The sequence below is a fragment of the Thalassophryne amazonica genome, chromosome 13 (genome assembly GCF_902500255.1).
Source record: "Thalassophryne amazonica chromosome 13, fThaAma1.1, whole genome shotgun sequence".
NCBI lineage: Eukaryota > Metazoa > Chordata > Actinopteri > Batrachoidiformes > Batrachoididae > Thalassophryne > Thalassophryne amazonica.
In genome coordinates this window covers 16,771,691-16,798,715 of record NC_047115.1, presented here as the reverse complement: position 1 = coordinate 16,798,715, position 27,025 = coordinate 16,771,691, and the positions used below count along the sequence as shown (strand labels likewise).

General features: G+C 43.1%; 1 protein-coding gene across 2 annotated transcripts in view; it reads right to left on the bottom strand.

The window, feature by feature from the left end:
* eef1a1a (eukaryotic translation elongation factor 1 alpha 1a) overlaps window positions 1-27,025 on the bottom strand; it is a 33,638-nt gene that overhangs the window by 2,818 nt on the left and 3,795 nt on the right. Inside the window, exons 2-6 of one of the 2 annotated variants that reach the window (XM_034185403.1) lie at window positions 22,969-23,186; window positions 16,239-16,418; window positions 15,031-15,327; window positions 14,744-14,894; window positions 2,762-3,018 (exon numbers count right to left, since the gene is read on the bottom strand). In XM_034185403.1, coding sequence (XP_034041294.1) covers window positions 2,762-3,018; window positions 14,744-14,894; window positions 15,031-15,327; window positions 16,239-16,418; window positions 22,969-23,112 — 1,029 coding nt within the window. In that variant the 5' untranslated portion in view covers window positions 23,113-23,186. The remainder of the gene's footprint in view (window positions 1-2,761; window positions 3,019-14,743; window positions 14,895-15,030; window positions 15,328-16,238; window positions 16,419-22,968; window positions 23,187-27,025) is intronic. The other variant, XM_034185404.1, reaches the window with a different exon arrangement.

Here is a 27,025-nt window from a genome sequence, read left to right as displayed (position 1 = left end):
TCCTGGTGCTGATCAATGGGTGAGCCTTTGCCATTCTGGTTATTCTTCTATCCATTTTGATGGTTGTTTTCCATTTTCTTCTACGCGTCTCTAGTTTTTTTTTTTTTTGTCCATTTTAAAGCATGGGTGATCATTGTAGATGAACAGCCTATAATTTTTTGCACCTGCGTATAAGTTTTCCCCTCTCCAATCAACTTTTTAATCAAACTACGCTGTTCTTCTGAACAATGTTTTGAATGTCCCATTTTCCTCAGGCTTTCAAAGAGAAAAGCATGTTCAACAGGTGCTGGCTTCATCCTTAAATAGGGGACACCTGATTCACACCTGTTTGTTCCACAAAATTGACAAACTCACTGACTGAATGCCACACTACTATTATTGTGAACACCCCCTTTTCCACTTTTTTTTTTTTTTTTTTTTTTACTAATAGCCCAATTTCATAGCCTTAAGAGTGTGCACATCATGAATGCTTGGTCTTGTTGGATTTGTGAGAATCTACTGGTATCTTGTTTCCCATGTAACAATAAGAAATATACTCAAAACCTGGATTAATCTTTTAGTCACATAGCACTACTATTATTCTGAACACTACTGTACACTGTACGTAGTAGCGGTTGGCTAGGGTGCACTTTAATTACAGTCCGAATGGGCCAGCGTGCACCATGTGCCAGGTAAAGCGCATGTTTTTTCAATTAAAATGTACCTGCTGTGTACAGCATGCCAGATCACATACTATCACCTTTTATCATCATTCACTTGAGTCTCATGAATGTCACAAATTGCTCTATGAAAATTAATGACAACATACACACAATGCAATGCGACGTACTACACCTTAACTAAAGTGACATGAAATATACAATGACATGGCTAAACTTAATCTCTATTACCTGTGCGTCAAACAGGTAACTCAGCTAGCACTGTATAGTTGTGAAACTTAGACATTAACCAGTGATCTCATGTGACAACTGGACGTCTTTGGTACCAGGTCTCTTTGGAGGGCCCTTGGGGTACTACTTGAATGACATTGTATCAAACAAACACTGATTTAGGCCCACTCAGATGAGGCGTACCATTTGCACTGTCAGGCAACATCAGCTACATGAGCCAGCGCGCAGGTACCTCAGTGTTGGGGACCCCAACAACTGAGGCAAGGCCAAAGGATGCCCACATATCACCTGGCTGCAGTAGATAGATGGCTACTTTTGGGAGGTGGGGATGGACTTGGTTGCCACTGAGGAACTCAGGGCTCTCTCACACCCTGATGATTTAGCCAGCGCGTGCCGGCTGTATTAAAAACACTGGCATATGGGGACGTACGTGTAATAAGTTATGCAGCTGTCACATCATGATGATTTAGCCAGTGTATGCGGACAGCCCCATTTCCACGAGTGGTTCGGGTCACTACTGCACGATATAAGTGTCGGAACAGTAAAGTCTGGCTTGGTTTGCGTTGCTACCGCTAGCAGCAATGGTAAATGGACTGCATTTATATAGTGCTTTTCCATCTGCATCAGATGTTCAAAGCGCTTTACAATAATGGCTCACATTCATCCCGATGTGAGGGTGCTGCCATACAAGGTACTCGCTACACCCCTTGAGCAACTAGGGGATTAAGGACCTTGTCCAAGGGCCCTTAGTGACTTTGTATGGCAAGCGGAATACTTAAATATTGACAAGCACGTCAATGAGCGCATGCACACTGTCACACTGCCTCACCCCCTCCAAACGGAGGCAAAACAGAGTAATTTAACATTATTTTATTTGTCTTGGTGGGTCATGGAATTTATTTTCATTGTGTGCAGACTGCTGAAGAATCGCCTGATGTCTGTGGTAAACACTGACGTGCATGAATGAGGTGCTGTAACTCTTTCAACTTTTAAAATAAGTTAGTCTTGTGGTGCAAAGAGCAGGCGTCCTCTGGTTCAGGCTGAGAAATGCACATGGAGCAGAAAAACCACAGGGGGACTTGCTTTAAAATGGTACATTTCTTCAGCCACAAGGAATTAAAGTATTTTCGTTTTCCAAAACCAGGGGACTGACTGAAACGAACAGGTAAGATTAAGACTTTATATTTACTCCATGTGTGAATGGTTTTAATATTTGAAACGGAACCGTTCTCATGACTGCAGCTTTCAGTTGTTCAGCCAGTCAACAGACAGCATCAATGGACGTGGTTCGACTTATGAATAACTTAAAAGAAATGTGTTAACAACTGCATAACTTACCCACAACTTATGCCCAGCATATATTTTTTTTTTAATTTAACCTTTATTTAACCAGGTTAGTCCCACTGACATTGAGATCTCTTTCGCAAGGGAGACTTGGACAATTACAAAAGTTTCCAATTCACCTAATTCGGAGCACCCGGAGGAAACCCACACAAACATGGGGAGTACATGCAAACTCCACACAGAAAGCCCACAGGTGGGAATTGATCCCATGACCATGATTCTTGTTGTGAGGCAACAGTGCTAACCACTACGCCACCGTGCTTCCACCGTCCTGACTGATGAGGGGCTTATCAGTCATATGCTGGCATATGTCGAAAATATTGTGCATGCCCAAAATTTTTTGACGTACTCGCCGTATTGTGACATATATCAATGTGCTTAAACATGGTCTTAACTTATACCAAAACTTACCTATAAGTCATTAGCTGTACGCCCACATATACTAGTGTATTTAATATGAAACAGAAGTAGCCTGTAACTCTTACCTAACTGCTGAAACTGCTAAAGATTCAAAATTTCATGCCTACCTGGGCAGTGAAGTTGGCAGCTTCCTGCGGTGGGTCATTCTTGCTGTCGCCAGCCACGTTGCCACGACGAATGTCCTTGACAGACACATTCTTGACATTAAAACCCACATTGTCACCAGGAAGAGCCTCAGTCAATGCCTCGTGATGCATTTCCACAGACTTCACTTCAGTTGTCACATTGACTGGAGCAAAGGTGACCACCATGCCAGGCTTGAGAATGCCGGTCTCCACACGGCCAACAGGAACTGTTCCAATACCTGAGAAGGATGAGAGTTGAGCACAGAGAACATGCAAGAAGGAAATTAACCTCAGAGTAGTTTAGTCCCATACTGGTTATGCTTGTCCTGTGGTGCTGTTGGTTACAATAACATATTGAAGACTTTTAATTTGAGATGTCCCAATCAGAATCGGGCCAGTTCGAGGCATTTTGTAAATGGATCGTATTGGATAAATTAAACAAGTCACCACATAAGTCTGCATTCCCTCTCTCTGTGGTTCAAATGCGTGGTGCACGTGGAGCCAACAGGCATACCACAGAGCTACGGTGCATGTTTTAAAAGCACATTAACACTCTCCTTCACTTTAAATACACAAGTCTATTTTAATCACACAGATGATCAACAGTCAGCTAATATGATGTGCTCCATCAGTGTTGCAGCAGTTCAGGTCTTAAAAACGCATTTCACTCTTTGCTTCCAAGCTGTTTCTGATGGATTGATTGTGTGATATATCCTACTTAGGGCTCAGTCAGGTAGTATTTTGATCATAAGAGATTTTCTCATTATCATTTCTGTTTCCCCATGTTCTAAGATGCTATGCGCCAACAGAGCAGGAGACAGATGCCCCCCCCCGAGTAAACTCTTAGAATGTTTGTTTTTTTTTTTTCTTTTTTTGCAAATAATCATGATTAGTGCTGGGTTGAAAAGATTGATGCATTGATTTGAAAGTCATTTTATTTCCCACAGATCGATTCACACATCCAAAGAGCGATTAAAAATGTCTATATATACGTGGTCTGTCCATAAAGTAACGGTCCTTTTTATTTTTTTTAAAAACTATATGGATTTCATTCATATGTTTTTACGTCAGACATGCTTGAACCCTCGCGCGCATGCGTGAGTTTTTCCACGCCTGTCGGTGACGTCATTCGCCTATGAGCACGCCTTGTGGAAGGAGTGGTCCCGCCCCCTCGTCGGATTTTCATTGTCTGGAAATGGTGGAATGAAAAGGACTTTTTTTCCATCAGAATTTTTTCAGAAGCTGTTAGAGACTGGCACCTGGAAACCATTCAAAAAATTTATCTGGCTTTCGGTGAAAATTTTACGGGCTTCACAGAGAATAAGGACTTTAACTACAGCTTTAAGGACCCCTTTAAGGACGGTCGGTGCGCCGCGCTCCGAGCTGCGACGTCGCGGCACAAACCACTGGATCATTTCTAAGCTGATGGCTCTGTGGATACGAGACCGTCGTGTGCTCTTTCTCTGGTTATGCCTATCTCGGCTTTCAGTGCTTACCAGTCGAGTGAGTATAAGAGAACTTGTGGAGAGCTGGACATGTCCAAACTTGTCCTCTAACACTCGGAAACGGAGGTGTTCCTTTGTCTCGCTTCCAAAGCGAATCGGTCTTTACGCGCAAAGCCTCTGCACGACTTTCCATGACAAAATCTCTTGTTAAAAGTGAAATCTGCCGGAAAATGGCTGATGTCCAGCTCTTGTGATAACCAGAGAAAGAGCACACGACGGTCTCGTATCCACAGAGCCATCATCTTAGAAATTATCCAGTGGTTTGTGCCGCGACGTCGCAGCTCGGAGCGCGGCGCACCGACCGTCCTTAAAGGGGTCCTTAAAGCTGTAGTTAAAGTCCTTATTCTCTGTGAAGCCCGTAAAATTTTCACCATAAGCCAGATAAATTTTTCGAATGGTTTCCAGGTGCCAGTCTCTAACAGCTTCTGAAAAAATTCTGATGGAAAAGAAGTCCTTTTCGTTCCGCCATTTCCAGACAATGAAAGTCCGACGAGGGGGCGGGACCACTCCTTCCACAAGGCGTGCTCACAGGCGAATGATGTCACCGACAGGCGTGGAAAAACTGACGCATGCGCACGAGGGTTCAAGCATGTCTGACGTAAAAACATATGAATGAAATCCATATAGTTTTTGAAAAAAATAAAAAGGACCGTTACTTTATGGACAGACCTCGTGTGTGTGTGTGTGTGTGTGTGTGTGTGTGTGTGTGTGTGTGTATATATGCAGTTTCACCAGTGTGCCTGAAAAAAATTACCCTGCAGTTGGGCCGTTACGCTGTTTCCAAGGGTGTGTAATGGAAAAATGACCATTTCTCCACATTGATTGTGGATGCCCTCCTGTGGGTTCACCACCTGTAGAGGGGGCCATGGGGGTCGGGTTCAGAGAGGATTGGGTGGCAGTCGAGGGCGGGTGGCCCAGCAGCCCAGTCTGTGCTCACAGCCCCTGGCTGTTGGGACATGGAACGTCACCTCACTGGAGAAGGAGGAGCCTGAGCTTGTGCGGGAGGTTGAGAGATACCGACTAGAAATAGTCGGGCTCACCTCCACACACAGCTTGGGTTATGGTACTCAACTCCTGGAGAGGGGCAGGATGCTCCACTTTTCTGGCAGTGCCCACGGGGAGAGACGGAGAGCTGGGGTAGCACTGCTCATTGCTCCCAGTTCAGTCGCCATGTGTTGGATTTCACCCCGGTGAACGAGAGGGTCGTGTCCCTACGCCTTCGGGTTGGGGACAGGTCTCTCACTGTTGTCTCGGCCTATGGACCGAGAGGCAGTGCAGAGTACCCGACCTTCTTGGAGTCCCTGGGAGGGGTACTGGATAGTGCTCCGACTGGGGACTCCATTGTTCTCCTGGGGGATTTCAACGCCCACATGGGTGGAGACAGTGAGACACGGAGGGGGGTGATCAGGAAGCACGGCCTCCCCGATCTGAACCCGAGTGGTGTTCAGTTGTTGGACCTCTGTGCTAGTCACAGTTTGTCCATCACGAAGACCATGTTTGAGCACAAGCGTGTCCATACGTGCACGTGGCACCAGGACACCCTGAGCCGGAGGTCGATGATCGACTTTGTAGTTGTATCATGTGACCTTTGGCCACGTGTCTCGGACACTCGGGTGAAGAGAGGGGCTGAGCTGTCGACCGATCACCACCTGGTGGTGAGCTGGATCTGCTGGGAGGAGAGGAAACTGGTCAGACCTGGCAGGCCGAAATGTATCATGAGGGTCAACTGGGAACGACTGGTGGAACCCTGTGTCACCGAGGTCTTCAACTCCTACCTCCGGGAGAGCTTCTCCCAGATCCCGGGGGAGGTTGGAGACATGAAGTCCGAGTGGACCATGTTCTCCACCTCCACTGTCGATGCGGCCGCTCATAGCTGTGGTCACAAGGTGTCCCTGTCATGGTGGCAATCCCCAAACCGACGCCGGAAGTAAGGGATGCCGTCAAGCTGAAGGAGTCCTACTTGTCTTTGTTGGTAAGTGGGACCCCGGAGGCAGCTGACAGGTACCGGCAGGCCAAGCGTGCTGCAGCCTGTGCGGTCACAGAGTCAAATTCTGGCAAACCGTCTGACGCCTCATGAGGCAGAAGCAGCTCTCCACCAACACTGTCTACGGTGCGGGTGGGGAGCTGTTGACCCTGACTGGGGATGTTGTCGGGCGGTGGTAGGAATGCTTCAAGGATCTCCTCAATCCCATCGTCACGTCTTCCGAAGAGGAAGCAGAGACTGGAGACTCAGAGGTGGACTCATCCATCACCCAGGCCGAAGTCACCGAGGTGGTCAGAAAGCTTCTCGGTGGCAAGGCTCCTGGGTAGATGAAATCCGTCCTGAGTACCTTACATCTCTGGATGTTGTGGGACTGTCTTGGTTGACACGCCTCTGCAACATCACGTGGCGGTCGAGGACAGGGCCTCTAGATTGGCAGACCGGGGTGGTGGTCCCTCTGTTTAAGAAGGGTGACCAGAGGGTGTGTTCCAACTATAGGGGGATCACACTCCTCAGCCTCCCCGTTAAGGTCTATTCCAGAGTACTGGAGAGGAGAATTCGACTGATAGTCAAACCTCGGATTCTGGAGGAGCAGTGTAGTTTTTGTCCCGGTTGCGGCACACTGGACCAGCTCTACACCCTCCATCGGGTGCTCGAGGGTTCACTGGAGTTCGCCCAACCAGTCCACATGTGCTTTGTGGATTGGGAGAAGGCGTTCGACCGTGTCCCTCGGGGCACCCAGTGGGGGGTGCGCTGGGAGTACGGGGTCCGGGTTCCTTTGCTAAGGGCTATTCGGTCCCCTTTGCTAAGGGCTATCCGGTCCCTGTACAACCGCAGCAGGAGCTTGGTTCACATTGCCGGTAGTAAGTCAAACCTGTTTCAAGTGCGCGTTGGCCTCCGCCAGGGCTGCCCTTTGACACCGGTTCTGTTCATTACCTTTATGGACAGTATTTCTAGGCACAGCCAGGGTGTAGAGGGGGTCGGGTTTGGGAACCACAGAATCTCATCTCTGCTGTTTGCGGACGATGTGGTTCTGTTGGCTTCTTCAAATCAGGACCTTCAGCGTGCACTGGGGCGGTTTGTAGCTGAGTGTGAAGCGTCCGGGATGAAAAGCAGCTCCTCCAAATCCGAGGCCATGGTTCTCGACCGGAAAAAGGTGCCTTGCCCTCTTCAGGTCGGTGGATTGTCCTTGCATCAAGTGGAGGAGTTTAAGTATCTCGGGGTCTTGTTCACAAGTGAGGGACGGATGGAGCGTGAGATCAACAGACGGCAAGGTGCAGCATCTGCAGTGATGCGGTCGGTGTATTGGACTGTCGTGGTGAAGAGAGAGCTGAGCAGGGGGCAAAGCTCTCGATTTACTGATCGATCTACGCTCCGACCCTCACCTATGGTCATGGGATTTGGCTCATGACCGAAAGAACGAGATCTCGAGTACAAGTGAGTGAGATGAGTTTCCTCCGCAGGGTGGCTGGGCGCTCCCTTAGAGATAGGGTGAGGAGCTCGGTCACTTGGGAGGAGCTCGGAGTCAAGCCGCTGCTCCTCCACGTCGAAAGGAACCAGCTGAGGTGGCTCGGGCATCTTTTCCGGGCACATCCCATTGGGAGGCGGCCCCGGGGAAGACCCAGGACACGCTGGAGGGACTTCATCTCTCGGCTGGCTTGGGAATGCCTCAGGGTTCCCCCGGAGGAGCTGGGGGAGGTGTGTGTGGATCGGGAGGTCTGGACGGCTTTGCTTGAGCTGCTGCTCCCGTGACCCGACTTCAGATAAAGCGGAAGAAAATGGATGGATGGATGATTGTGGATGCACTGGTTCTGATTTAGAAGCACCGCGTCCTACAATTTATTCATCAACCTCCGTCAAAGCCATTTGAAGATGTCAATCATGACTACCAGGACTGTTGTTGCGGGCAAGAAAAGAGAATCATTTATAATTCACACAGGATTTTTTTTTTTCGTTCCTCATAATGTGCCATTTCTGTGAGACAGCGGATCAAGGTTCTCTGGGGTGGACTGTGATAACTTTGCCCATAGCTGCAGTCTCCTGCTGCAGGAGAAAAGTTCTCCTAAGTTCGGAAGCACTTTCCTCCGGCTGCAGGAAAACTTTTCACATAACCACGTTCTCCTGCTGCAGGAGAAAAGTTCTTCTACAGCGTGTCACGCAGCTAGCACTGCATGAGCGAGTTTTGTAGGAGAGATTTGGGCTATTTTAAATTTACTTTTAAATTTATAACTATGAAACACTATTGCCTGCATTTTGAGGGACAAATTTTGTGAAGTAGTATTAATATGTTGTATAACAAGACAATCAGGTAACAGCTCAACAAACCTTTAATATTAACCCAAATCTACATCGGATCGGATCAAACTGAATCAAATCAAAATAATCTATTCTGAATCTTAAGAATCGGAATCTAATCAATTCTTGAAATTCATATTCGGAGGGCCGATTCATATTCATATGAATAGGCCGTCTGATCCGCTGTGTAAATTATTTATGGAAATTGTGGATGCACTGGGATTTCAGCAATGTATTCAGGGCTTGACGTACATTGGTAGGAATACCCTGGATTTGGTTCTTATACGTAGTGTTGCTGTGATGAATACTGGCATCTTGCCCCTTGTATCGGTGGTCTCTGACCACTCACTTATTAGGTTTACATTTACGCTGCCAAGTGGCAGTGTAAATGGAGCAACAACCTTGCCTGTTATGGCGGCGATGCATTAAACCTTCAACTAGGATTGAACTTGAAGCTAGATTGCCTGATCTTTTAGCTTCAACTTTGCAGAATGCTCAATCAGTAGACAGTATGGTGGATAATCTAAATTCACTATTCAAAACTACACTTGATAAGACTGAGCCTCCTCTATTAATGCCTTACCTTCCCAAAGTGCAATTGCCTTGGTTCAATGGTTACTTGCAGGACCTCAGGCAAAAGGCTAGAAGTCTGGAACGCAAGTGGCGCAGTTCTAAATTAGAGGTGTTGCACCTAGGGGCATAGCACCAAATTCTGGGCCCTAGGTACTAGCCATATTGAGCCCCCCCCCCCCACACACACACACACACTGTTGTGCTCTTTTTTTTTTATCAATGGAAACACCACATTTCTAATACGTAGTCAAACCAGGTCTACATCATGTATACCTTAGATCACACCTGGGAGTCAGAACCCTTTTTAAAGTTGGGGGAACAATATTGAGTTGGGGGGTCTGAGGGACCAAATTGCAGCATTTTCTAGAAAAATGCTGCAATTTGGTGCAAAATATCTCATTTAACACAATTTTCCAAAATAAGTAATTAAATAAAAGTAAGTATAACTCATCACTTAACAGTGTGTAATTCTTTGTGAAGAAAAAAAAATACATAATACAATATTCTACAATCAAAACATTAAAGAACAGATTACCCATCTTATAGTCAGTCATTCACTAAACTCAGTCCATATTAATAACAGACTTTCAGAATATTACTCCCTTAACCTACAAGTTGTAGGTTAAGGGAGTAGTGTCTTATTAAGTAATATAACATAATGTCATAATAAAAATGACATTTTATAACCCTGTATTTGAAAAAAGATAATTCCTGTTATTTTTTAACAATATTAGACTGAATAAATCAATGCAGTATATTTGTGTTTGTTAAAAAATAAGGAAAAAGGTTCATTCATATTATATACTCCCTACATTCATACCATAATAGCCATATTCCTTTTCTGTATACTCTGTAATTCTCTGTAATATTATATAGTTTGTATAGTCATCATCTAGTTGTCCCTCGGTTCCTGCGACTACAAAGACACACCATTTATTAGGTAATCCTAAAAAGCAAATAGACAAAACAGGAAAAAATGTTGTAAAGGTTACTAAAATTTAATTACATTTTAGTTAAATAATTTGCTTGTAAAGTGGCTCCATAAGCTCACCTTCACTAACATCCTTGTTGCTTGTGTTCTTTTATGGTTTTGTCTTTTTATTGTTTTAAATTTTTAATTCGACACCTTGACGCGATCTCATTGTGAACTGGCGCTACATAAATTAATAAATTTGATTTGATTTGACAAGCAGAGGGACCAGAACCTGGACCAGCACCTCCTGCTTTGTCTGAAACTAAAGGCCATGAGGTTCATAATGTTAATATTACATTCTGATAATACATTTTTTTTTTATTGTAGAAAGTTTAACCTATTTGTGTGTGTGCATGTGTTTTTGTAGGCAGGTGAGTGTGCAACTGGACTGTGGTCATATTATATCCCCCAGACGATAGACAGGCTAATGCATGTTTTTTCTGTCATTGTAATAAAACAGACGTTTCCAAATCTGCGCATACTGTATAATGAAAGGGACAGCGCTAAATGCACGCAGTTATTTTTATCATTTGGGTAATTAATTTGCCATAAATGTGCTAACAACCAGTGGAAAGTCAGGGGAGACTGGGTCAAGACATTTGATTTTCTTGCAGCAGAAGTAAGCTGTCCTGCTCCTGTCCTGTGTGCCACCGTACATCACAGCAGCTGCCGTGCGCTGCTCCGTGTCCCCCTCCCTCCCTCTCTCCCTCCCACGTGGACTGTCTGTTCCGTGGGGGGAGATAAACAGAGCTGCAGCTGCTTTAGTTATTTTGCCACCAAAACCGGTGTGGGTTTATCGTGTCTTTCCCTGTTAAACTGTGAAGTTTATATGTCCTCAGTGCTGATATTGGTTTCCTGCGTGCACGTTAAGATAGTTTTTGAGCTCACCTCTCTTCTCAAAAAATTTGGTTAGCAGCTGTTTTCCCTCCTTTAGTTTTCTTTTTTTTCTCTTCTTTTTTGAAATCCGGACTTTAATTTTTTTTTTTAGTAAAGACATGTCTTATTTTAGCCTAAAAACCTCTCCTCATGCTGTCAGATCCCGTTTGGGGTGTGTGTGTGTGTGTGTGTGTGTGGTGCTGCCTGTGCGCCGCCTGTGCGACTGGACTAAACCATTTTACAACTGTGCAGGGGTGGAAGGGCCCTCAGATCTTTCAATATAATTGTTAGAGCAGAATTATGTTTCGCAACATTTATACATTCATTCTAATTATATTCTTTTACAACATGAATTGTATGGACATTAATAAAATGCAACACAAAAATGTATTTAATGCCAGTTTTTTTGTGGGCCCCCTCCAATGCTCTGGGCCCTGGGTACATAGTACCCTTTACCCCCCAGTCCGACGCCCCTGGTTGCACCTTGCATGGCATGATGCAGTCGTACAGTATAAGCATGCATTATGGACTACAAAATGGGCCTACTATTCAGATTTGTTCAATAAAACAAGCACAACTCAGAATTTATGTTTGACACAGTAGCATTTCTTATCCATGGACGGCCACTTGTTAGTCATTCTCCATTTGTAGCTCAGGACTTCTTGGATTACTTTGAGAAGAAAATAGAAGACATTAGCTTGAGCATATCTCAGCATGCCTTGGCTCAATTATTGCACCCTGCTCTGGAGGTGGGTGTTATAAATGAGTTGACACCTAGACTTACAGAATTTGATACTATTTCACTAGATGCGCTGGCGAAGCTCGTGATGTCTACAAAAAGCACAACCTGCTTATTTGATCCTATATCAACAAAGTTGTTTAAGGACCTATGGCCCGTTCTTGGGCCGACTGTGCTGGAAAATGTTAATCTTTCATTAAGCTCTGGTTCTGTTCCTAGGTGTTTTAAATCTGCAGTGATTAAACCATTGCTTAAGAAATCTAGTCTTGACCCTTTTGTATTTTATAATTATAGGCCAATATCAAATCTGTCATTCTGCTCTAAAATACTGGAAAAAGTGGTTTCACGGCAGCTTGTGGACCGTCTTACCGAGAATGATCTTTTTGAGCCACTGCAATCTGCTTTTAGAAAACATCACTCCATAGAGACAGTGCTTATTAGAGTGGTGAATGATTTTCTGCGTGCAATGGATTTGGACAACACGATGGTTTTGGTGCTTTTAGATCTTAGTGCTGCATTTGATACTGTGGATCATCGTGTTTTATTACTTGATAGGCTGGAAAATTACTTTGGGATTACTGGAAGTGTCCTTGCTTGGTTGATGTCATACTTGTCCAATCGTTCTCATTGTGTTATGTATAATAACACTACTTCTGGCCTTGGTGAAATGAAATTTGGGGTTCCACAAGGGTCTGTTTTAGGCCCCTTGCTTTTCTCACTTTATATAGTGCCCCTTGGGCATATTCTGTGGCATTATGGGATTGCCTTTCATTGCTATGCTGATGATACTCAATTGTACATGCCAATAACTGCTGGTAATCTCACCCATATAAAATCCTTAGCTTGCCTTGTATCTGTGAGAAGCTGGTTGTCTAGTAACTTCCTACTCTTAAATTCTGATAAGACTGAAATGACGGTTCTTGGTCCAGCCAGACATTGGCATCAATTTGACCAGCTGGTGCTTAGTTTAGGTTTGTGTGTTATACATCATACAGACAAGTTGAGGAATCCTGGGGTACTTTTTGATCCTACGTTGTCCTTTGACCTCCACATTAGAGATATTACAAGGACTGCCTTCTTGCATCTGCGAAACATAGTGAGGATTCGTCCCATCCTGTCTGTGGCTGATGCTGAGACTTTGATACATGCATTTATCTCTTCCAGATTGGATTATTGTAATACTTTATTTTCTGGTCTGTTGCAGTCCAGCATTAGGGCTCTCCAATTGGTTCAAAATGCTGCTGCCAGATTTCTGACACAAAGTAGAAAGTTTGACCACATTACACCCATTCTGGTGTCCCTTCATTGGCTTCCGGTTTCTGCCAGATCACATTTAAAGTCCTGGCTCCTTCCTACATGGCGGACTTGGTCAAGCCCTATGTACCAGCATGGCCCTTGCGTTCGCAGGGCGCTGGGCTTCTGTGTGTTCCAAAGGTGAATAAGAAGTCTGTTGGCTATAGAGCCTTCTCCTACCATGGCCCTACTCTCTGGAACGATCTACCTGCAGCTATGAGGCAGTCTGACACGGTGGAGACTGAAGACCCACTTTTTTCAGACTGTCTTATTAATTTATTCAGTTTTTATGTTTGCCTTGTGTTTTACCTTTTTAGCGTGCCATTTTCTATTTTAATTTACTCTGTTGCTATAAATTGTGTTATATGAAGCGCCTTGAGGCGACTGTCGTGAGATGACGCAATATTAATTAATAAACTGAAATTTGACTCGAGAGCCAGCCCTAATAATGATGATGATAACAATAATGATAATAAATGTATTTTTCACAATCAAAACCTCATTCAATCAACATTGCACTAATGCGTATCTTGAGTCTAGATTTAAGTCAGTGCACAAATGCAAAAGGAACACAGCCTCTCGGCTTCTTCTAGGAACATGGAGTACACCTGCATCCTGAGAACACAGCGCATGTGATGGCACACATAACTCGATAAGTTCCATAAAAGCTGTGGTGGGCGCACTCAGCTAATGGCTAATTAGCCCCCCAACAAATTAGCTTTTCAGCTAACTTTGAATTACATTAGTGGCCCAATTAGCTTCCACCACATTTAGTTCCATGGAGTTTACGTCAGCAAACCTTCCACCTGCACCCCCCCACATTTTAAAAATAAAGTTTAATAAACCCTAAAACCATGCATGTTGGTTGGAGCTTATACACTACTCCAATAAACAGAACTGACACATCATGTAATGGCAACAAGCCATAGTAAACACATTCATTACATTAAAGTTGTTTTCCACATGTATATTTTTCTTATTCGTGGAATACATTTTGTACTGTAAATAAACTGTATGCTGAATGGATCGATGGTGTTTAATTTCAATACTTCATTTAACTATGTACGTGTTGTTCATCTAATTTTCGCATGCTAAACCTTTGTGGTAACCTCCATGTTTGCCTACACTATATCGTTAAGATTTCAACATTTTCGGTCTGATTTTTGAGGATTTTAGATGGGGCAGGAAAGTAGCTAAATTCATATAATAAAAGTTAACAGCCTTAGCTTCAGCTAAATGTTTTAGGGGGTTTCTTGGTTTTGCATTTTCACAGTTAATTTTCAGTGAACACATTAGCGATTAGTAGCAGCCAATCTGCTTTGTGTCAGCCTGATCCCGTCAGATCTCAGAAGCTAAGCAGCGCGGGACCTGGTTAGTACTTGGATGGGAGACCTCTTTGGAACACCAGTGGCTGAGTGTGTGTTTCTCCAGCTAACACTGAAGTTGCGTCAGGAAGGGTATCCGGCGTAAAACCTGTTCCAAATATCAATGCGGATCTGGTTGTATCCGCTGTGGCAACCCCGAACATAAAACGATAACAGCCGAATGGACAACCAACATTAGCAATTAGCAATGCTAACATTTAGGTTAGCTATACCCACCACTACATAATCATTCAGTATTTTATAAGTCGACGACAACCTCAAACTCTGTTCTTGAATTCACAGAAAGCCAGTCAATTCTGCTGTGTTATCCTCACAGGATTATTTGCAATTTGTGCTCAACCTGCCTCCTATCTTGTAGACATCCTGCAGAGGTAGACGGAGAGGTTTGTCTGTCGGACGAGTGGGGGGCTGGATGGCGTCCAGAGCCTCCAGCAATGTGGTTCCTGAGGCACTGCCTTCCTTTCGATTGATCTTCCACCCTTTAAACCAAGTCATCTAGAAAAAAAAGTTTTAAGTGTGATTATCTAAAAATGTTTGACCTACTACAGCACCATCGCTGGCTATAGCCATACAAACTAACATTCAAATTCAAGGCTTCATGTATCTAATTCCTACACAGTATTTTCCTTACATTGGGACTGGGCTCGAGCATATTGTCTCCATTCCAGCCTGAAATGGGAACAAAGGCAACAGTGTCAGGATTGTACCCAATCTTCTTGATGTAGGTGCTCACTTCCTTCACAATTTCCTCGTATCTCTTCTGGCTGTAGTTGGGTTCGGTGGAGTCCATCTTGTTGACACCCACAATGAGCTGCTTTACTCCTAGAGTGTAGGCCAGCAGGGCATGCTCACGGGTCTGTCCGTTCTTGGAAATGCCTGCCTCGAACTCTCCGACGCCAGCTGCCACGATCAGAACGGCACAGTCTGCCTGAAGATGCAGTAGATAAAATGTTGGTAGCATGTTGGACCTTTGCACATTTATTCAGTCACTGCAGTGCAATAAATTAATGATAACTGTTTCTTGTGCAAAGCAGGTACCTCATTGGGATAAGGAGCTAGATTACCAATATGTACATCTGGGTTCAATTCCAGATCATGCTACCTTGACTGTCTGTCCATTCATTTGTAAATGGGTACCAGCCTCAACTGGGGAAGTAACCTTCATCCAGTGGAGGAGACCGTAGTCGTAGACTCATCTGCTGATGTGACAGAATCTGGGGACTATATGGACCTCAGGATCTGTATAGGACTCCCTACTTATTCTTTTATGCAAGTCCAGATTTCTTTTACGTCCACACTTTACCAAAAAAAAAGTCACCTGTGATCAGATTAGCCTTCCCATTTGGTTATCTACAACCCCAAATTAAAAGTATTGGTGATGCGATTGGTGACTGATGCTGATATTTATCTGATTCCTTCTATTAAAATCCTTCTCCACTCCACCAGAACACTGTGACTGGTTGTACAAAGTGAAAATGCTGTGCTATGCAGTTTTTACAATCATATCTGCACAAAGTTAAAACTCATTTAAAGTTGTCATGGGCATCTTGATGGCTTCCCTCACTCATCTCCTTATTGCACGGTGACTGTTTTTGACAATGGTCTACTCCACATAGATTTACCATATGGTAACATCCTGTTTGGATTTCTCAATGATTGATGGAAATAAAGTCAGATATATTGATTTATATCATCCCCTGACTTGTCGAAACAAAAGTGTCTATAAAAATGACGATTTGTATTTTAAAAAGTCTGTGGTATAAAGCATGAAGTACCAAATTAGTATGTTGGACTGTCTGTGTTGCAAAGAAAGTGAATGAGCGTCTTCATGTTACACACCTGGGAGGTCCCAGTGATCATGTTCTTGATGAAATCCCGATGACCCGGGGCATCAATGATGGTCACGTAGTACTTGCTGGTTTCAAACTTCCACAGGGAGATGTCGATGGTAATGCCACGCTCCCTTTCTGCCTTCAGTTTGTCCAACACCCAGGCATACTTGAAGGAGCCCTTCCCCATCTGAGGAACAAATAATGACTCCATCACTTTAAAGCAAGCCATGTTGGAGAGAAATGCCGTGAGCACTGTGATCTAATTTCACTTTCACTGAGTTGTTGGCAGTATACACAGAATAACACACACACACTCATCTTCAATTGCTTAGTCCAATTAAGGGTCATGGGGGGTTGCAGCCTATCCCAGCAGTCATAGAACGCGAGGTGGGGTACACCCTGGACAGGACACCAATCTGTCACAGGGCCAATACAAACGCATTCACTCCCGCACGCACACCTGTGGACAATTTAAAGTTTCCAATCCACCTAACCTGTTTGTCTTTGGATGTGGGAGGAAGCTGGAGCACCTGGAGAGAACCCATGCAAACATGGGGAGAACACGCAAACGTCACACAGAAAAGCCACAGGTGGGAATTGAAGCATGACCTTCTCGCTGTGAGGCAGCAGTGCTAACTACTAAGCCACAGTGTTGCCCACAAAGAATAACCTTTTTGTTCATTTTTAGTTGTATGTAGTGTTTGATGGAGGGTTTTCTGCAATAAATGTGTCTGTCGGGTCCTGACTTGAGTTGTGGGACATTAAGTCTCAGTATGGTGGTGGGTCGCACATTGTGACAGTCCCGCTCCCAAAATGGAGAAATATCACAGAAAGTAGCCCAATGTCCTTTTTCTGGCAGATGCATCAGAAATAGGTCCGTTTCTAAATTGTTGTTTCTTTCTAAAATATTGGAAAAGGTTGTTGTCAATCAACTTACAGCTGTTTTGGAATCTATGACCCTGTATGATAAAGTTCAGTCTGGCTTTAGAAAGAATCATTCCACTGAAACGGCCCTGTTAAGGATACATAACGACATCCAGCTGGCTTCTGATGCAGGAAAATGCTCACTTCTTATAGTTGTATGCAAAACTTCGGGCACCCCTGATCATTTCCATGAATTTCCTTTAGAAATCATTGGTTGTCTGGATCAGAAATTTCAGTTAAATATATCATATAGCAGATGTACACACTGATATTTGAGAAGTGAAATGAAGTTTATAGGTTTTACAGAAAGTGTGCAATAATTCTTTAAACAAAATTAGGCAGGTGCATACATTTGGGCACCCCAACAGAAAAAATACATCAATATTTAGTAGAGCCTCCTTTTGCAGAAATAACAGCCTCTAAATGCTTCCTATAGCTTCCAATGAGAGTCTGGATTCTGACTGAAGGTATTTTGGACCATTCGTCTTTACAAAACATCTCAGGTTAGTTGGTTTCCGAGCATGGACAGCCCGCTTAAAATCACACCACAGATTTTCAATAATATTCAGGTGTGGGAACTGAGATGGCCATTCCAGAACATTGTACTTGTTCCTCTGCATGAGGGTGATTCTTTAACTACGGGCACTATTGGCCTTGTAAATGTAATTTCCACCACACCATTGCCTTACAATATAAAGCGCCATGGGGCAACTGTTTGTTGTGATTTGGCGCTATATACATGTGCTCTGATGTCACTGTTTTTCTCCATAGAAACTACACAAACAATCTTTCATACAAACTGTTTAAAGGGATATTACAATGTTGTGGTGGAAATTACGGCAATAGTGTGGGACAACTACATTTTGTTTAAAAAAATCACAACAGTTGTATGACATTGAATACCCCAATTATGTTTTGATTATTTTACTGATATTTTATTCAGAGATATTTTAAAACATTAGAAAAAACGTTTCTTTACCATTCATTTTTATCATTGAAGATCAAAAGTCTTGGTGTGGGACAAGCACAAAACGGCAATATTTGCATATAATGATGCTGAAAAAAGGTGAAAAAGTCATTATAGACTACTAGAACAAATTTCTTAACACACTTTCATTGTAAAGATAACTATAAAAGTGTGAAACTTCCCCTTTTCTCTGTTTTTCATACAATATGATCAAAGGACATAATAAGTGCCCGTAGTCTAAGAATCACCCATGAATGCCTTAGTAGATTTTGAGCAGTGTTTAGGGTCGTTATCTTGTTGAAAGATCCAGCCCCGGTGCAACTTCAACTCTTGTCACTGATTCATGAATGTTGTTCTCAAGAATCTGCTGATATTGGCTGGAATCCATGTGACCCTCAACTTTAACAAGATTCCCAGTACCTGCACTGGCCACACAGCCACACAGCATGATGGAACCACCTCCAAATTTTACTGTAGGTAGCAAGTGTTTTTCTTGGAATGCTCTGTTCTTGTTCAGCCATGCATACCACCCCTTGTTATGTCCAAATAACTAAATTTTAGTTTCATCAGTCCACAGCACCTTATTCCAAAATGAAGTTGGTTTGTCCAAATGTGCTTTAGCATACCTCAAGCGACTGTTTGTGGTGTGTACGCAGAAAAGTCTTCATCTGCATTACAGCATCTCCTTGTGCAAAGTGTGCTGTATAGTTGAACGATGCACAGAGACACTATCTGCAGCAAGATCATCTTGTAGGTCTTCGGAGCAGCTCTGTTGGTTGACTATGACTGTCCTCACCATCCTTCGCTTCAGCTTATGACATTTTTCCTGGCCTGCCACTTCGGGCCTTAACTAGTACTGTGCCTGTGGTCTTCCATTTCCTCACTATGTTCCTCACAGTGGACACTGACAGCTGAAATCTCTGAGATAGCTTTTTGTATCCTTCCCCTAAACCATGATGTCGAACAATCTTGGTTTTCAGGTCAGGTCATTTGAGAGTTGTTTAGAGGCTCCCATTTTGCCACTCATTAGAAGAGATGCAAAGAGGGGAAACATTTGCAAATGGCCACCTTAAATACCCTTTCTCATGATTGGATTCACCTGTGTAAGGAGGTCAAGGGTCAATGAGCTTACCAAACCAATTTTGTGTTCCAATAATTAGTGCTAAATGTATTTAAATCAATAAAATGACAAGGGTACCCAAATGTATGCACCTGTCTGATTTTGTTTAAATAATTACTGCACTTTCTGTAAATACTAGAAACTTCATTTCACGTCTCCAATATCAGTGTGTTCATCTGCTATATGATATATTTAACTGAAATTTCTGATCCAGACAATAAATTATTTATAAAGGAAAATCATGAAAATGATCGGGGGTGCCCAAATTTTTATATACAACTGTATTTTAATCGACGTCAGCACTGCCTTTGATACAGTAGATTACTACACCCTAAAGCAGAGGTCACAAACAGATTAGAGAAAGGGCCAAGAGGGTGAGACCTCTGCCCTAAAGAGACTTTATGACTGTGTGGACATCTCAGGTGTGGCCCTAGAGTGGTTTACCTCCTACCTGACAGGAGTTTTGTTGTCTCTACTGGGGATTTTCTCTCTACCTCTTCAACTCTGTCACGAGGAGTCCCACAAGGTTCAGTGCTGGGCCCCATTTTATTTACATTATATATGTTGCATCACTTATTATTTCTGTGCAGACAACACTCAGCTTCATTTTACTTTTAAACAAAATGCATCCAAGCTTGCAAGACCCCTTGACTGTTTGGGTGCCATTAAGAACTGGATGTCAGAGAAATTATTTTATTTACATTTAAATTCAGATAAAACAGAGGTCTTGATGACAGCTGAAGACACTGCTGACTCTGTGATCCTGCAGAACCTTAGGCAGCTGGCATCTGCTGTCCATCCAAATCTGGGCAACCTAGGAGTGACAACTGACAATTCTTTATTACTCGACAACCATATTAAATACTGAATAAATCATGTTTTTTCCAGCTGTGAAATATTAGAAAACTCCCACAGACCTTGAGAGGCTTGTACACACCTTTATATCCACCTGTATCAACTACTGCAAAGCATGTTTCTCTTCACTCAACAAATCTGTCCTCCACCGCTTGCAGTCCGTTCAAAATGCTGCTGCCACCGCTGCTTAGTTCCCTACACTTGCTTCCTGTGTCCTACAGGATCAAGTTCAAAATTCTTTCCATCACCTTTAGGGCACTACTTTCTCAGGCCCCTGCATACCTTAGTCTCAGTTCATCTCCACACTCCTGCTCACTCCCTCAGGTCTCACAACCAGAAACTGCTTTCCACTCCGCGCACCCGCTTAAAAACCTCTGGGGACAGAGCTTTCATGGCTGCTGCCCCGAACCTGTGGAACGAATTACCCGCACACCTCAGATTTACTGATGCAGTTGACTGTTTTAAAAAAAACTGAAGACCCTTGTGTTCAGACAAGCATTTGAGTAACCTTGAATTTTTGCTTTCCTTTTTTAATTTGTCTTATTTTAATTGAATTTTAATTCTTACTTTGATGTTTTTATTTCTATTTAAATGTTGTACTTTATAATAAGATAAAATGCAGTTTTAGCTGTTATCTGCAGTTTTATGTAAAGCACTTTGTAACTGTATCTGCAAAAAGTACTACAGAAATAAACTACTTACTACTGCGTCTACACATAATGACAACAAGTCACGAATGCCACAAAGTATACATTCTTGGCTGCTGATCAAGAATGTGATGATTTGAGGCAGAGGTGTCAGGTGTCCTCAGGAACTGCTGCAACCTGTTACCACGTGTTACAATTAATGGTACGTGTTGCTGAAGAATTATTAGGAACCATTACGCACGGTCAAGAATAATGTTCTGCACTGTTCCGCACTATTGCGCATAACAGTGCATCTGTCACACTGTGAATGAGGAGAACTGTCTCCACACACACACACACACATTCATCCATCAGTTGCCGAACAATTCAGATAGCTCCAGTTTGCTCCTCAAAATCCACAGCAGAGGAACTTTGTGACCGCATGCTTAGTTGGGCTCTAGGCCATGGAGTGATTCAGAGAGGAGGAAGAGATGGCGAGAGGCACATGTGTGGCTTCACGCGGCTCTCGTCTCACCTGTTTTCCTAAACATCAGGCACAGCAGCAGGTGGAACACCTGCAGGAGCGCACCGAGGAGCATTGAAACAAGACTTTTAGCCGACTTGGCATCACTGTCCTTCTTTAGCATACTGCAGCAATGAAACTGAATGTGGTGCAGCAGGGTTTAATTGTGCGCACGTCAGAGAAGAACCCTGTCACACTCTATTAAGGATCACCACTCATCAAGACGGATCAACACACTCAGTTGCGACCTCCACAACATGAGGCGAAATGAAGGTGGTGTGTGACATTCGTGGAAGATTTTTTGACAGCCAAAAACATACTCCACAAAAATCACAAATATCACGCACCAACACGCACTATTAAAAAACCTATTCAGATGAGGTAAGTCACGTTAAGAATGTCAGGAATGTGCTAAGGATGACGCAAATATGTGCAAATGCAGCACTAAATCTACACTGGACGTCGGCAATACTAACTCAGAATTATCGACTTTCAACGTGCAATGGAAATACAGACATGGAATTATCGACTTTCAATGTGCAATGGGATGCCACAATACTACCCCTTTCCCTCAAGAATGGGCGTGGCAAAGAGCAGCTCATTGACATTTAAAGCAACAGGCACATACAGAGGTTATTTCACAGGCACCTTGCAGTCAGGTCCATTATGTAATTTAGTTGAAATTTTGTGAAGACGAGTAAACTATATATTTTTGGAAAGGGACTCCAATAGCAATCAGAAAATGGATGATTTCATTTTCCTGGAAGTCACCGTAGTGGCCATCTCAGATTTGTCAAAATGATGGCTTAATTTAAGAGCTTGATTTCCAGATGGAGGACCAATGGTGCTAATTACAAAATGTAAATGTGTTCAAGTCACTCAAAAATCCAATCAAGAGCCTAGGTCATCTTGGGGAGATACTGGAACTATAGATGTATTTGTTTTCCCTATTTTTAGCCACCATTTTTACAAATCCAAGATGGCAGCTGTGGATGGCTTCTGGGAAAATGGAGTCCACCATTTTCTGATTGGCTACTGCATGCACTTTTCAAAAACATATAGTTTTGCAAATCTCCACAAATCTCCCAACAAAAACTAGTACATCAACATGCTGTAGTAAATCTGAGTATTACAATGTATATTTTTGGTTGCAGTCTTAAACAAACAAACCTTGGAAACACACTGACAAACACATTTCAAGTGAGATGCACCTTCAATTCCACACATTGAAAGAGACAAAGAGGGAAGGCAAAACTGTTCAGAATCCTTTCTCCAGGGTTGTGTGTACTCCTGACCATGTTATTTGAGTTTTACAATGTTAAACAGTCAGAGTTACTTTAAAGGTTTGCTTCTGACTCAACATAAATATATCGTCTCTCTCACTGACAACCACACCTGCTCCTAATTTTCAATCATCTATCTACCAGTCACAAACTCTGCAGCAGTCAGATCTATGTAATAGTACATAAGCCAAAAAGGAGAGAGAGCCGGTTTTGAGTGATTTGACACATGAACGTTCATCTGATTTTAATGTTTGTCCTCATTGTTTGCCTTTTTAATGTGGATATATACAACATCATAACAGTTATACCAAACCAAAGCCTAGAAATAATTCTGCTGATTAATCTTTGACTTGTTTACAGGTGGAATGATGTCCTCATTTTCTTCTTTTTTGGGAGGAGGGGTTACGGGTATATTTGTGTGTTGCTTCTGTTGACTTACCTCGGCTGCTTCCTTCTCAAATTTCTCAATGGTCCTCTTGTCAATGCCCCCACACTTGTAGATGAGGTGGCCTGTGGTGGTGGATTTGCCAGAGTCCACATGGCCGATCACTACAATATTGATGTGAAGTTTCTCCTTTCCCATGGCGGCTGGAGTCACGAGACAGTCTGCTAAAAGCAGTGTTAAGTTACAGTAAGTGTGGAAGCAGTGTCTTCATACTGCAACTCATCATGAAATAACAGTAAAACAAGGTTGTAGACAGTATCTCCGGCAAGAGGATTTGTTTTTAGTATAGTTAAGAATAATTGAAAGTGATGCACTTTGCAGCCTTTTATGTTTCATAATGTTGGTGTAACTGTTTCACACTAAAGCTCTTTACCGTGTTTTCAGTTCTGCAGCAACTCATAGAACGGTTGGCCATCCTGTCAAGGTCATGGTAGGGGAACATTTTCCATAATGCTCACAATTTAGAGAGCTATTTCATTTTGTAAGATGATTTTCAAAACGTACCCCTACATGTGTTAAACTACTGTTTTTATTTTTTTTTTTTTTTGCCAAGTTTGAGCCTATATGTTAAAACCTAAAAGTCAGAAAAAGTTGGGAAGATATGGAAAACGCAAAAACAACATTGATATTACATTTTTTTCCATTTCATTAGATACAATTAACTCAAGATATTTCATGTTTTGCGCAGTCATCTTAATTCCATTTGTTAATATACATCCATTCCTACATTGTGAAACACGTATGGCCTTTGGGTTTTTTTAAGATACAAGTCAGAAAAATTACTTTCTTTGGCACCACTCTAATTTTATTTATTAGCCATTAACAGGGGGTTCATAATATGACATTGTCAATATGATCAAAACTTACATTGTCTGGAAAAAAAAACGTTTCCTGGAAGGGAAAAAATTGAAAACTACATTCGGTAGCAACTCATACAATCTATGAGAGCAACGTCAGATGACGTTGGGGCTTCCCCTGACATGCGCGAGGACTGCTGGGAATAACACGCTGACAGCCAATCAGAGTAGAAAGGCACATTGGCATCAGTTGGCTGCTCGCTAGCCCAACAACTGGCCTGGCTATGAATTGGGCCGGATACTGGCCTCCAATTTGGAGTGAGATTTCCCACTCCTAAATGACCAATAGGAGAGCAGCGCTCGCGCCCCAGCAAAGTGAGGCTGACATCAGCGTCTCGGCCGCCAACCAATCACAGGCTAGGAGAGAGAGGCCAGTATCTGGCCCAGTTCAGGGCCGGTTGTCAGGCTAGCTGCTCGCTCAAACAAAAATCCAAGATGGTGGAAAAGACTCTGAAACAGCTCATTTTTGCATAAATCTGTTTCTTATATTTTGTAAAATTTAGCAAGAAATAAACACTTCTAAATCATAAAAAAAATGCTGTTTGACAAACCAGATTACACCTTTGATGTGATTTACAAGACATGTTATGGGTGTTAACGTGCACACTCATCACGTGAAGGTACCTTTGGGTAATTTCAAGCGTACATGCACGTCCTTCTGTAGACCCAGTTAAAATGAAAATAAAATATTTGTTATAGAATACCCCCCCCCCCCAAATAAATATGTTCTCTTCATTAGAATTAGCTGTAATTTTGCCCCACATTAAAAAAATAAACCTACATTATAACGCTCGGATTTCAGCAGAAACTAAATTTTGTCAGTTTTGTGAAATTTGAAACCACTTGGCCACCACATCATGACTTTGTAATGTGGTGGCCAAGTGGTTATTGTGTTTTTGGTGTAGTAGGTTCCTGGTTCAAACCCTGCCCATTTTCCCACCTAATGTGGAGTTGTGTCAGGAAGGGCATCCCGTCCAATTCTTGCTCCAAATCAACATGCAGATCCACCTCAGATCTGCTGTGGTGACCCTGAGTGAGAACAAGGGAGCAGCCGAAGGGACTTACTTGTAATGTTGCTGTTTCTTCTCCTGCAAACATGTCTTAAGGTGTGTCGCAGTACGGGGTCATTGTTGTTGCATTTTTCATTTAAAACGTAAATATTGTTTGTGACTGATTGATAGAGGCGCTTTACTGAACAGGTACAAGTTGTACGTAACACAATAGAGTCTTAATAATTAATGTAAATAACAATAAATGTATCTCTCTCTCTCACTCTCTCTCCCTCTCTCTCTCTCTCTCTCTCTCTCTCTCTCTCTCTCTATATATATATATATATACACTCAACAAAAATATAAACGCAACACTTTTGGTTTTGCTCCCATTTTGTATGAGATGAACTCAAAGATCTAAAACTTTTTCCACATACATAATATCACCATTTCCCTCAAATATTGTTCACAAACCAGTCTAAATCTGTGATAGTGAGCTCTTCTCCTTTGCTGAGATAATCCATCCCACCTCATAGGTGTGCCATATCAAGATGCTGATTAGACACCATGATTAGTGCACAGGTGTGCCTTAGACTGCCCACAATAAAAGGCCACTCTGAAAGGTGCAGTTTTATCACACAGCACAATGCCACAGATGTCGCAAGATTTGAGGGAGCGTGCAATTGGCATGCTGACAGCAGGAATGTCAACCAGAGCTGTTGCTCGTGTATTGAATGTTCATTTCTCTACCATAAGCCGTCTCTCCAAAGGCGTTTCAGAGAATTTGGCAGTACATCCAACCAGCCTCACAACCGCAGACCACGTGTAACCACACCAGCCCAGGACCTCTACATCCAGCATGTTCACCTCCAAGATCGTCTGAGACCAGCCACTCGGACAGCTGCTGAAACAATCGGTTTGCATAACCAAACAATTTCTGCACAAACTGTCAGAAACCATCTCAGGGGAAGCTCATCTGCATGCTCGTCATCCTCATCGGGGTCTCGACCTGACTCCAGTTCGTCGTCGTAACCGACTTGAGTGGGCAAATGCTCACATTAGCTGGCGTTTGGCACGTTGGAGAGGTGTTCTCTTCACGGATGAATCCCGGTTCACACTGTCCAGGGCAGATGGCAGACAGCGTGTGTGGCGTCGTGTGGGTGAGCGGTTTTCTGATGTCAATGTTGTGGATCGAGTGGCCCATGGTGGCGGTGGGGTTATGGTATGGGCAGGCGACTGTTATGGATGAAGAACACAGGTGCATTTTATTGATGGCATTTTGAATGCACAGAGATACCGTGACGAGATCCTGAGGCCCATTGTTGTGCCATACATCCAAGAACATCACCTCATGGTGCAGCAGGATAATGCACGGCCCCATGTTGCAAGGATCTGTACACAATTCTTGGAAGCTGAAAATGTCCCAGTTCTTGCATGGCCGGCATACTCACCAGACAAGTCACCCATTGAGCATGTTTGGGATGCTCTGGACCGGCGTATACGACAGCGTGTACCAGTTCCTGCCAATATCCAGCAACTTCGCACAGCCATTGAAGAGGAGTGGACCAACATTCCACAGGCCACAATTGACAACCTGATCAACTCTATGCGAAGGAGATGTGTTGCACTGCATGAGGCGAATGTTGGTCACACCAGATACTGACTGGTATCCCCCCCAATAAAACAAAACTGCACCTTTCAGAGTGGCCTTTTATTGTGGGCAGTCTAAGGCACACCTGTGCACTAATCATGGTGTCTAATCAGCATCTTGATATGGCACACCTGTGAGGTGGGATGGATTATCTCAGCAAAGGAGAAGTGCTCACTATCACAGATTTAGACTGGTTTGTGAACAATATTTGAGGGAAATGGTGATATTATGTATGTGGAAAAAGTTTTAGTTCTTTGAGTTCATCTCATACAAAATGGGAGCAAAACCAAAAGTGTTGCGTTTATATTTTTGTTGAGTGTATATGCTTCCACTTTGCACTAGGATACCAATTAAACAACTGCAAATTATAAAGACGGTAATGGTCATACAGCCGAGGATATTTTATCATTTAAAATTTCCACCATAAATTTTCAGTGGAATTGGGATGGGCAGTTCTAAGTGACTGTCATGACTGCGGCAGTCTCATGGAATAGCTCAGATTTATACTGTTTGCTGGTCATGTCACTGAGTAGATCTGCCTTTCTTGAAGAAAC